The sequence below is a fragment of the Neopelma chrysocephalum genome, unplaced genomic scaffold, assembly GCF_003984885.1.
Source record: "Neopelma chrysocephalum unplaced genomic scaffold, ASM398488v2 Primary Assembly neopelma1_288, whole genome shotgun sequence".
Lineage (NCBI taxonomy): Eukaryota > Metazoa > Chordata > Aves > Passeriformes > Pipridae > Neopelma > Neopelma chrysocephalum.
The window spans coordinates 138,718-149,957 of NW_020897950.1; the positions used below are offsets into that span (position 1 = coordinate 138,718).

At 58.2% G+C, this 11,240-nt stretch overlaps 3 protein-coding genes and 1 long non-coding RNA gene across 4 annotated transcripts; 3 read left to right on the top strand and 1 right to left on the bottom strand.

Moving 5' to 3' along the window:
* On the top strand, positions 1 to 790 carry LOC113978098 (protein S100-A9-like). Its single transcript, XM_027704798.1, has 3 exons — positions 1 to 15; positions 138 to 297; positions 572 to 790. Exons 2-3 carry the CDS (start codon positions 142 to 144, stop codon positions 788 to 790), a joined length of 375 nt encoding a protein of 124 aa, XP_027560599.1. The 5' UTR covers positions 1 to 15; positions 138 to 141.
* A 1,545-nt stretch (positions 791 to 2,335) lies between these two features.
* Positions 2,336 to 3,818, bottom strand: LOC113978077. Its single transcript, XR_003537493.1, has 2 exons — positions 3,722 to 3,818; positions 2,336 to 2,604 (listed from the first exon to the last, which is right to left on the bottom strand). It is a non-coding gene; the product is annotated as an uncharacterized LOC113978077 (long non-coding RNA).
* Positions 3,719 to 4,547, top strand: LOC113978076 (protein S100-A8-like). The gene is made up of 2 exons (XM_027704772.1): positions 3,719 to 3,928; positions 4,276 to 4,547. The coding sequence occupies exons 1-2, from the start codon at positions 3,737 to 3,739 to the stop codon at positions 4,438 to 4,440; spliced, it is 357 nt and encodes a 118-aa protein (XP_027560573.1). The 5' UTR covers positions 3,719 to 3,736; the 3' UTR covers positions 4,441 to 4,547.
* A 2,110-nt stretch (positions 4,548 to 6,657) lies between these two features.
* Positions 6,658 to 8,011, top strand: LOC113978075 (protein MRP-126-like). Its single transcript, XM_027704771.1, has 3 exons — positions 6,658 to 6,688; positions 7,092 to 7,250; positions 7,628 to 8,011. The coding sequence occupies exons 1-3, from the start codon at positions 6,680 to 6,682 to the stop codon at positions 7,817 to 7,819; spliced, it is 360 nt and encodes a 119-aa protein (XP_027560572.1). The 5' UTR covers positions 6,658 to 6,679; the 3' UTR covers positions 7,820 to 8,011.
* Positions 8,012 to 11,240: the final 3,229 nt, after the last annotated feature.

The window sequence follows — 11,240 nt, forward strand, 5'->3', positions numbered from 1 at the left end:
CAGAACTCCTCCAAGGTGAGTAGGTTCTTCCAAAGGGTGCCTTTGTGGTGCCAGAAGTGCCACTGGGATGGGCCAGGAGAGAGGCCAGTCCTCCTCCTCCAACCTGCTTTGATGTTTTGCTGTGTGTCCCTTCCCAGCAGGATGAAAACCGACCTGGAGCTGGCCCTGGAGTGTGCTGTGAACATCTACCACCAGTATGCCGTGCTGAACCGCCCCATCGACGACTACCTGAGCAAGACCGAGTTCTCCAAGCTGCTGAAGGAGACGGCCAAGCCCTTCCTGCAAGACACCAAGCCGGTAAGGTCATGGAATCATGGAATGGGTGGGTGGGAAGGGACCTGAAAGATCACCCTATTCCACCCCCTGCCATGGGGACACCTCCTGCTAGACCAGGTTGCTGCAACCTGGCCTTGGACACTTCCAGGGATGGAGGAGCTGAGTGTTGTGGGAATGCTGCCCTCCTTGGGGCTGGGAGCTTCCCAAAGGGAAGAAGGGTTTTTCTGGGGTTCAGTCCTCCCAGCTGAGGGCTGGCAGGGTGAGCCTGAGCCCTGTTCTGTCTGTCCTGCTGCAGCCCAACATGAGCACTGATGACTACATCAACCAGCTCTTCACCAAAGCCGACGCGAACCACGACGGGCGCCTCAAGTTCACCGAGTTCATGACCACACTCAACCTGGTGGCCATCGATGCCCACAACAGGTCCCACAAGGGCCCTGGTGGGGACCATGACCACGGGCATGACCACGGGCACGACCACGGGCACGACCACGGCCGCCGTCCCCGGAACTGAAGCGTCTCCCAGGGTGTCTGTGCCCATGGGGCTCTGCTTCCCCAGCACCAGGGAACCAGGAAGTTCCCTTCCTTGGAACCAAAGCCTTGTCAGCTGCTTCTACCTGCGGCATTGAAATAAAATCCTTTACTTTGAGCACCAAATGCATCTTCTGTGTTCTGGGGGCTCCGGGGACAGGTGGGATTCTCACCCAACCCATGGCTGGGGGAGTTAAACACAGATTGAGCTGGAGGAGCAACGGGAGGGGAAGGTGGCACAGGGGGATCTTGCTCTGGGCAGAGTGGGGAGTCCCCACTGAGCAAAACAGGCTGTGTGGGCTCCTGAAGGGGGTCAGATCCCAGTGTGCTCCCACTGCTCAGTGGGTGGTTGGTCCCAGCACCCTCTACCTCAGCAGACAGTGAGCGTGTCCTTGGTAGGAGCAGCTGGAGCATTCCCAGCCCTGCTTCTCCCAGTCCTCTTTGGATCAGCTCCAGGACACAACAGGGGGGAAGCACCAGAGCATTCCTAGCCCTTCTCCTCCCAGTCCCTCTTTAGACCAGCTCCAGGATGTGCCAGGGGCGAAGCACAGGAACATCCCCAGCCCTGCTTCTCCCAAATCCCCTTTGGACCAGCTCCAGGATGTGCCAGGGGGGTAACAGAGGTGGGGAACATCCTCAGCTCTTCTTCTCACAGTCCCTCTTTGGACCAGCTCCAGGATGTGCCAAGGGTGAAGCACAGCAGGAGGGGGATCCTTCCCCAGGTCTCTGCCAAGCCCCAGCCCTGGAGGTGCCACATCCTGGGGGTGCCTGTGATGCTTTTGCAACCCCCAAAGCAACCAACCGGCCCCAGCCCAGCAGAGAACAAGGCCGAGGGGCTCCAGGAGCTCCAGGGGGGCTGATGTGGGGCAGCTCCGTGGCGGGAGCTGCTCGGAGGTGCCGCCCTGGTCACACCCAGTGGTGACTCTGCACAATGAAATTGGGGGGGTTTATAGGGTGGGACGGCAGCCCCCCGAGTCCTGGCACTTCTAAAGGTCACCGTGGGCTCCTGGGGGGCAGAAATAGGAGTGACAAAGAGCTCCTGACTGTGCTGGTGACTGTGCACTGAGGGGGAAACCCTCAGGCTCAGGAGGCTCCGACATTTCCAATATCAGCTGAAACCAGGAGCCCGTCCCACGTGAAACCCAACCATTGTGAGGGCACTTGCACCCCGTGACACAGGTCACTGCTGTCAGGCTCCACAAGGGATTTGGGGAGCAGCCCTTGTCCCCTGGAGGCAGATGCCACTCGCTGTCCTGCCAGGGCACCCGGGTGGCACTTGGGCATCACTCCCTTTGCAGGCCTGGGCACCGTGAGCTGCCTCCCCACAGGTTTTGGGGAACAAAAAGGAGGAAAAACAGGAATTCAGGGCCCAGATGTCACATGTGGGGGCTACACAAGCACTCCAAACCCTGCCCAAGGCTTTCCCTGTCAGCTGAGGAATGAGGATGCAATTTGGGACTGCTGACAGTCCCTAATGAGCGGAGCCGGAACACAAAAAAAGCAATAATGTGAGTCAGGGATACGGGAATAAAACTCATGCAACAGTTCCTGCCACTGCCCCCGGGCCACATGAGGAGCATCCTCAAACAGGACTGGTTACCCTCTTGTTCTGCTGGTCCTCTCCTCTTCCTGGTATCTATTGTCTTGGTTTAAATCTTCTGAGAGTCTCCTCATTCTTCTGGACGGGTGACACAGAGGTGACAGTTGCAAAACATTCAGTGGTTCATCCACCAGCCCGTGGAGACCCTGAGCTCGGCTTTTCTTCTGGTTTTATGGCCGGTTTCCTCCAGAAAATTCCTGGAGCAAGAGGAAAGGTCTGGTGTGGGTGACACGAAGATAGAAAGGAATGGAAAATACTCTGGAAAACCAGTTTTGAAAGGCAGATGCTGCTTCGTGCTGGGGAGAGTCCAACCAGTTGGGGTTGTAGAAAGCAGAGAACGTGAAAATCAGAACCAGGGGACAAAGTCACCCCCGTTTCTGTGCAAAACAGCCCAACTTTGTCCCCCACCAGTCTGAAAATGTGTGAATTTTCGGTGCATTGCAAAACTCACCAAGTTCTGGCAACTTGTGCCAAGGTGGCCTTGCCCTTCCCGCCCAGGTGTGACCACACACCCAGCCTGGGTCCCCTCCTGCTGCACGTGGGGCCTGGCAGAGGTGACAGCTGGGGCAAGGACGGCGTTTCCAAAGCCTGGTGGGTGCAACCAGGAACTGCCTGAGGAGGAATGAGCCGGGAGGGGCTCGGGAAGGGCCCACCCGGCAATTTCCAGGAGCGGGAAAGGCGAACTCAAGCCGCTGCTTGCGGCAGGTGTGTCACCAGCTGTGGTGAAACCGCCCCTCAGCCGGGGATAAAAGGGCTGCCCGGGCTCTGGGAGCACACAAGGGACCCGCTCTCTGCACACCCTCCTCGAGACCAGGGTGAGTGGGACCGGGAGGGCCTCCAAGGGGACACGGTGAGGGAGACGCAGTTTTGGACGTGGACTCAGTCCAGGGGGGTGGTTTCTACTCAGGGCTGCGGAGGAGGCTGGTTTGGGCTGCAAAAAAAGGATAAATTCGGGCATTATATGGAATATATATAATATATAATGCATGTGTTTTATTACTATATATATGTGATTATATTATATATTGTTATATATTATATATATTAAAATAACATAATATAGGTATAATTTTGCATTATATATAATATAACATAACATAATATAATATATAATATATATAATGTATTCTATATTATATACTATATATTATATACTATATATTATATATAGAAATAACACAATATATATTTTGGCATTACATATAAAATAGAACACAGCCCCCAGGGCTGGGCAGGGGCAGCTCTCCCTCCCTGGGGTGCCTGATTTTGGGCCCATTTCACAGCTTTGAGGTGTTTCCCAGTTTCTGCAGGTACCTCCCGAGCTCAGCCATGTCTGCCAGCACCCACAGCCACGCCGAGAGCCGGCAGTTCCCCGGGAATTGCACCCTGGAGAAGGCCCTGAAGACCATCGTGGACGTTTATCACCGTTACAGCGTCAGGCAGGGAGAGCTCGACTTCCTCAACTTCAACGACTTCCAGACGCTGATCACCGAGCAGGCCCCCACCTTCCTGCAGGCCTGTGTGAGTGCCAGAGGGGCTCCCTGGGGGAGCATTCCCTCGGGATGTGCCGGGGGACGAGGCTGAGGTGGCTCTGAGGGAATGGGGAGCAGGTCCCACCACGGTCGTGGTTCACTGTGGTCAGACTTGTGGGGCCACCTGAGCTCCTTCCTCCAAGCCAGAGGGACTCAGGACAAGTGTCCACTTGGGGCTTAATTAGGGGCTAATTGCACTGTAGGAGAGGGTCATGATGTCCTGCAGATCCAGACACATCCCAGGGCATGGAAGGACCCAGCTGGCTCTGTTTCCACTGCTGGATTCGGAGCCCGGGGAGGGGACACACTAAAACCTCTCCTGTCCCCCAATTCCAGGGCAGGAACCAACGCGGTTACTTGGACAAGATCTTCAAGGAGACCGACCTCAACAAGGACAAGGAGCTGTCCTTCGAGGAGTTCAGCATTGTGCTGGCCAAGGTGGCTGACGACGCCCATCGCATCAGCCACGGCTCCGACCGCTGTGGGCCCGACCAGGACTGAGCTCCCCCCCCATGGAAAACCGGGAGCAGGCTGCTTTAGGAATGGGGCTCTGGGTGCTCTCTGCCTGCTGGGGTCCCTCACGCCTGTGAGACAATAAAGCATCACTTGAAATCCACCGAGTCCTTCCCGTGCTGGCAATTCCTTCCGCATCCCATGGGTGGGCACCGGTCCTGGGGGATAACCCAGGGGGTGACAAGCCCTGCTCTTCCCTCTGCCCACATCAGCCCTTAAAAGTGTGTTTTGAAAGAGTTTTGCAACCCTTGTCAAGCTCAGGGTGCCCTGCCAGGGCTCAGCTCCTCGGGGCACAACCAACCCTGGGCACCTGGAAACACATCCTGAGTTCCCCAGTCTCTCCCAGCTCCAGTGAGCAGATCTTTGCCAGACCCCGCTGGCCTTGGGGACGGGGTTGTAGGTGGACATGGGGCTGTGCAAGTCCTGTGCAAGGGGGACTTCAGAGCCAGCAGAAAATTGTGCCAGGACACGTTCCTGGGACCCTCAGCGCTGCCCGGGCTCCCTGGTCACCCCAGGTCACAACCAAACACACAGGGGCTCATTCCTCTTGCCTGTGGGCACATCCAAGGATCCAGACACTATCCCACCTCAGAAACCCCTCCCACACCCTTGTTCTTCCCCACCTCCAGGGTGATAAAGTGACCAAAAGGGGGGTTTCCTGATATTGCTACAAAATTCTGCAACGCCGGGGATGGTCCCGGACACCCTGTTGTGAAACAGCCCAGACCTTCTCTAGACCTTCTGAGCATCAGAACACCCCTGTTATGAAATGCAGAGCACCCCCAGTGAGGGCTGGAGTCCAGGGGGGGGGGTTGTTGTATCACAGAATCATTCCCAGAATCACTGAGGATGGGAAAGCCCTCAGAGGTCACCAAGTCCAACCTTTGACCATCTCCCAGAGCACTCAGTGCCACATCCAGTCGTTCCTTGGACACCTCCAGGGCTGGGGACTCCCCCACCTCCCTGGGCAGCCCCTTCCAAGGCCTGACCACCCTTTCCAGGAAGAAATTCTCCCTGAAAAGCAGTTTGTAGACCAAGGCTGCACCTCTGAGCAGCTCCCTGCACGGTGCTGCCCCACACCAGCTCCTCTGGAGCTCCTGGAACTCGCCCCAGGCCTGTTCATGGCCCTGTTTTGGCCTCCACTTTGTGTCTGAGACCAACACAATGCTTGACAGGTTAAACAAACCCCAAAACGAGTCTGCTGAGTCAGCAGGCAGTGCTTTTTGATGAAGAAACACTGGAAAGTCTCGTTTTGCTCCCAAACTTGGCAGCTCCGAAGCCAAAGCGCCTGCGCTGGGTCTGTGCCACGCTGAGAGACAACAACACCAAAAGCCACAGAGGGAGGACAGAGTCCCAAAAAGTGCAAAAAAAAATATACACCTTTCAGCCAGACCTGGTCTGTGCAGCTCAGAGCACACCTGGGGTGGGGACAATCCACCCCTGGAGGTGAAATGGAGCTCCCAGAGCCCTGCCAGGCCGGGCACACGCCCTGGATTAGGTGTCTGTCACGGAAAGACATTTGCTGCAGGCAGGGGATGGTCCCTCAGTGCCACCTCTGTGCCCGTGTCACACGGGCAGCCCTGGCACTGCTGCCTGTGCTTGTGGCACTCGCTGGTCTGGGTGGAGACAGATGGGTCAAAGGTTGGATCTGATGATCTTGGGGGGCTTTTCCAACGTGATGAAGCACTGGGACACTTCGGGGTGCCCCAGCTCTGCAGGGATGGGGACACTCACTGGAGAGGGGCAGGAATGATGGTGTGGGTGCCCCGTGGCACCAGAAGACACCCCCATGAATGGGCAAAACCAGGTGAAGTGGAAGAATCCCAAGGGGACGGACTTTTGGCAAGAGTTGGTGGAGAACTGAGCACGATTTTCCCACATTTCCTCATTTCCCATGTGCTGGGAAGGAGGGAACAGGGTGAGGGCAAAGTTCACAGCCCAAACCTCAACCAGGTGAAGGGGACCCACCTGAGGGGACATTTCCATGCCCTGCCCACCCCCTGCCACCCCAGTGGAGTCCGTGACACCCCGACCTTGTGGGAAAAGCCACAGAGACCCTTTTAAGGAACTGCCCCTGAGCCTTAAGCAATGCCAAGTGTGTCATGAGCATGGACTGGAACTGGATGAAACAGGGACATTTCACAACCTTTCATGGCCAGGGTATAAGAGACCCCTCACTTGGGACCTGCCCCACACCAGCCCCAGGGGATCTCACTCCGCTGCCAAGATGAGCAAGGCAAGTCCAATGTGCATTTAAGGTCTCTTTTCCAGGTGCTGGTTGGGCCACCAGAGGTGTGAAGACCCTCAGGAGCATCTCATCATGACCTGCCCTCGGCTGCTGGCAGAGCACAACCAGCTCCACTCAGGCTCATCCCACAGGGATGTTTTCTCCTGGAGGAGGTTCCCCCCTGGCACGTTCTGACCACCAAAGGGGCTCCAGGACATCAGATCTTGTGCTCTGTATCTCTACAGAGGTTTTTGGGGTGCTACCAGCTGGTTTGGGAGCTCCAGCAGTGCCAGGAAGGAGGCACATTTCGAGGGAAAACCCCCCTGGCCATGTCCTCACCGCCCTGGTTTCGGCAGATTTCCACACCCGTTGTGGCTCTTGCTGTTATTTGGTGCAATCCTTTCTCTTCCAGGGCTCCCAGAGCCAGGAGCAGCTCTCCGAGCTGGAAAAGGCCATAGATGTCATCATTGATGTCTTCCACCAGTACTCCAGGCGGGAGGGGGACAGGGACACCCTGACCAAGAAGGAGCTGAAGCTCCTCATTGAGAAGCAGCTTGGGAACTACCTGAAGGTGAGTGGGCCCAGAGCAGGGTCCACATGGGGAGGGAGCTGGGCTGGACCCCCCTAACCTGGATATCTCCTGCCCAACCCTCCCTGTCCAACCTCCCCTTTCCAAACCTGCTCCCTAAAGACAGAGGAAGGAATCCCACCCAGGTCTGGGTGAACCTGCAGCTGGGTATTGACCCTCATCCCCTCCTCCACAAAAATCAGGGTTAGGCTGCCCAGGAGCTCCTTTGCCATCTGGAAATGGGCTCAGAAACACCACCCCCAAATCCCATTATTTTTGCAACTCGCTTTTCTAGTGTCGAGCGAAGGGTTTTTTCACCCAAGGAGAGGTTTGAGCTGTGAGTGATGCTCCCCCTCACCCTGTCCCCTCCTCCTTTGCAGCATGTGAAGAACAAGGCCACCATAGATGAGATGTTCAAGGACCTGGACGTCAACAAGAACGCCCAGATCAGCTTCTGTGAGTCGATGCTGCTCGTCCTCCGCGTCACCGCCGCCACCCACGAGCACCTGCACGAGGTGGAGGACCAGCAGCACCAGCACCAGCACCACCACCAGCACCAGCACCACCACTGAGCTGGGCTTGGCCCCTCGGCCGCGCTGCAGCCCCTGGTTTCCTCCCCCCCCTGGAAAATTTCAGGCTGGGAAAGGCTCCAAGATCAACCCCAACCTCGGACCACCCCTCTCTGCCCACCTCCCTCCCCCCCTTCTGCAAAGTGTGGTGGGTTTGCTGCCAAATAAAGATTTGCCCTGAGGCTGCCAAAGCTCTGCTGTGTCTGTGTGGGTTTTCCTCCAGGCGAGTCCTGCGCTCTCCTCTCCCCTTAAACCCTGCAAATCCAGGGGAGGGAAATCCTTGGAGACAGGCTCAGGGGAGGTGGATGCGTGGGAAGTTCAGGGTTCCCTCCAGCAGGTGCTCAGGATGCTCCAGGTATCACAACGTGCCCCAGGGGTCACAGAAGACACTAAAATTCAACATTTTCAGCTAGAAAAAAAACCCATTTGGGCCTGAAAACACTCCATGGGTCTCCTTGGAGCAAGCTGTGGTGGTGGGCAGGAGCTGGAAGGACGGATGGGGATGGATAAACACTCTTTTTGGGAGGAACACCCTTTCTAGGGCAGTTTTGCTCCATATGGGGGTGGACACATTAAGTTTTGGGGCTGCATCCAGCAGCAAGGTCCAGCCACCGGGTTTTGTGGGGACAAGAACCCAGAACAACCCCAACTCCTCCCTCAGAACATCCCAATTCATCCCGGGAAGGTTCATCTGTCATTAATCAGCTGCTTTCCAGAGGGAAATTCGGGCTGGAAACAGCACCAGAGCTGCTGAGCAGCCGCCCAGGCACTCTCAGAGCCTGATTTCCAAACATCTTCAGGGGGAGGAAAAGGAACAGTTGTGATTTCCCAAGGCTGAGTCAAAGCCCTGAAATCGCCCTGCTCCGGGAAGGAACCTTCCAGAAGCTTCCCCAAAGCAGCAGAACTGAAGCAAGACCCGCCTCCTCCCCCCCCCAGTTAACACAAGACCACCACAAGTTGCCTCACCCAGGTTGCTTCAGCTTCCTTTGGAGCCAGTTTTGACATCTGAGGGGTCAAACACCTTCTGAGGAGGTAAAATCTGCCCCAGGGCCCGGAGTTCCCTCAGCCCTGCACAGGGTGGCAGATCTGGAGCCACATCCTCAATCCCACCCCCCAAACCAGCTCATACACCCCATCCTGCAGCATTCTGGGGTCTCTGGAGCAGGAAGAGCCCCCACACCCAGTGGAGAGTGGAGCTGCTCCAGTGCCACCCCCCTGCAGGGCAGGAGGACATCGACCCCGAGAACCAGGGCTGGTGATCCTAAGGGACAAGGGTGGTTTGGGTGCCATTTGCAGCACATCAGTTTTTGGGGGCTCAGAACCCTCTTTTGGGGGTGTCCAGCCCTTCTGGTCCCTGCATAACCCACCCCAGGACCTTCCCCAGGACTGAGGCAGGAACCAACCTCGGGTGTTGGTGCAACAGGACGTTTGCGAACACAGCAGGGGCTGCAGTGTGGGGTGGGGGACTCCTGTTGTGCCACCCAGGGGCTGTGGGATCAGGTGGGGTGCAGAATGAGCCCCCCAACACCCTGAGTGGTCCCCAAATCCTTACAGATCGTTTTACTCCAAGGAGCTCCCCAAAAGAGGGGACACCAAGCAGGTGATGATACCCCCGAGCTCCAGAGGGACACGGGGCGCTCTGCTGCCTGTCTGGGGACAGGGCTGTCCCAGGAGCAGCCTCCAGGAGCACAGGAAGGGGGGGAAGCCCCAAATCCAGCCTCCCTCCACCCCCAGGTGAGGTCTTGCCATCCCCGGAGGTGTCCAGGGCAGGACTGGCCGTGGCACTGAGTGCTCTGGGCTGGGGGACAAAGTGGGGATGGGGCACAGGCTGGACTCGATGGTCTCAGAGGTCTTTTCCAACCTAAAATGTTCCGGGATTCAGGTTCCCTGGAGCCGAGGACCGGCCTCCTGCTGCCACCTGGTGGGATGTGACACCGCGGCTCTCGGAGAGGACACCGAGTCCCGCCCGAGCTCCCCAGGGACGCTGCGAACCCACCGGCCTCGGGCACAGCCCCATCCTGTGCCCCCCGTTCCTGTTCCTCCTCCTCCAGCGCTGTTCCAACCCCCCCTGCCCATCCCCGTGAACCACCTGCAGCCCCCCCTGAGCCCCCAGCACGGGAGGGCACGGGGGGTTGTGCAATGCCCCAAACTCTGCCAACGGGGGATTTGGACGCCCGTGGTCACCGTCAGTCCCAACGCTCCCATGGGGATGAGCCGCAGGGGGGTAAAACTGGTTGTTCTGGGGGGCTGGTGAGGTCTGGGGCCAGCAGCTGACCCAGCATCGGCGGTAAAGCCGCGCCCAGAGCCCAGCAAAGCCCGGCTTTACTGCTGTGGATGGGGACGTGTCACCGGGGGATGGCACCGTGGTGGCAGCGGGATCGGAAAAAGTAGCCGGAGGAAGGGAGGGCTCCGAGTGACTCAGAGCAATTTCCCCCCTAATTCCCCTCATTCAGACACGTGCTAATTGGGGTGGGGGGAGAAGCACAGAGGCTGGAGGGGTCACTGCCCTCCCAACCTCTTCCACAAGTGTTTCCTGTGGGTCTGGTCACCCCATGGCCACCCCAGTCCTGGGGTCCTTCCCACACCATCCCCTGGCAGAGCTGCTCTTCCTTCCCACAGGGGCCCGCCAACACAAAGCCTTAAACCCCTTAAATGTGGCCACGGGGGACCCCAGCCCTCGAGCAAACACCCCTTGTCCTGCCTTCCACCCAGGCCTTGGCCAGGAGCAGCAGGAGCTCGGGATCCTGGCATTGTCTGTCTCTGGGGGGTTCGTGCTCAGCCCAAGGCTGCACCTCATAAGTTTGCGGGTTAAATGGTGCTGCTGCCTGTGCCCGGTCACCCAACCACCCCAAATCCAGCCCTGAAGGGAGTCCCCCGGCTCTGGGACTCCCCCAAAACCTCCAAGGACCCCTCGGGTGTGAGAGCAGCCCCTGGGCTGATGCAGCTTCCCCAAAATCCTGCGTGTGCCGGGGCCTGCAGGGACTTGCTGCCTCTTGCCTCAGCGTGCCGGGGGAAAATTCCGCTCCAGCCCGTGGTCTGCATCTCATTTCCAACCCCTTCCCCGCCGAGCCGTGCCGGTGGTGCCGGTGGGCGGCACAGCCCGGCTCCAGCAGCGCCTCCCCTCCCAAAAACGCTGCCACAACCCGGCCCCGCCAACGCCCCCGGGGGGCTGAGGGAGCACCGACCTCATCTGCCTCCGTCCCGTATCTGGGAATGTGGGAAGGTGCCTGAGCCCTTAATGAGAGCTGGAACACCCCGCGGGGCAGGGAGGGCTCCTCCTGCCCCTGCCCAGCTGAGCAAACCCGCGGTGGAGACTCCGGGACCACACAGAGAGCCCGGAGTCTGTCCTGGTGCTGCTGCTGGAGCCTCCTCAGAACCCGGGGCTGGGGCTTTGCCCGGAGCCCTGGGGCAGCCTGAGCCCAGC

Bases quoted from the DNA above. Each gene is read 5' to 3' on its own strand.
- LOC113978098 (XM_027704798.1), top strand. From the start codon at position 142: ATGAAAACCGACCTGGAGCTGGCCCTGGAGTGTGCTGTGAACATCTAC. The intron at 298-571 runs GTAAGGTCATGG...GTCCTGCTGCAG, and splicing joins TCCTGCAAGACACCAAGCCG to CCCAACATGAGCACTGATGA.
- LOC113978076 (XM_027704772.1), top strand. From the start codon at position 3,737: ATGTCTGCCAGCACCCACAGCCACGCCGAGAGCCGGCAGTTCCCCGGG. The intron at 3,929-4,275 runs GTGAGTGCCAGA...CCCCAATTCCAG, and splicing joins CCACCTTCCTGCAGGCCTGT to GGCAGGAACCAACGCGGTTA.
- LOC113978075 (XM_027704771.1), top strand. The intron at 7,251-7,627 runs GTGAGTGGGCCC...CCTCCTTTGCAG, and splicing joins AGCTTGGGAACTACCTGAAG to CATGTGAAGAACAAGGCCAC.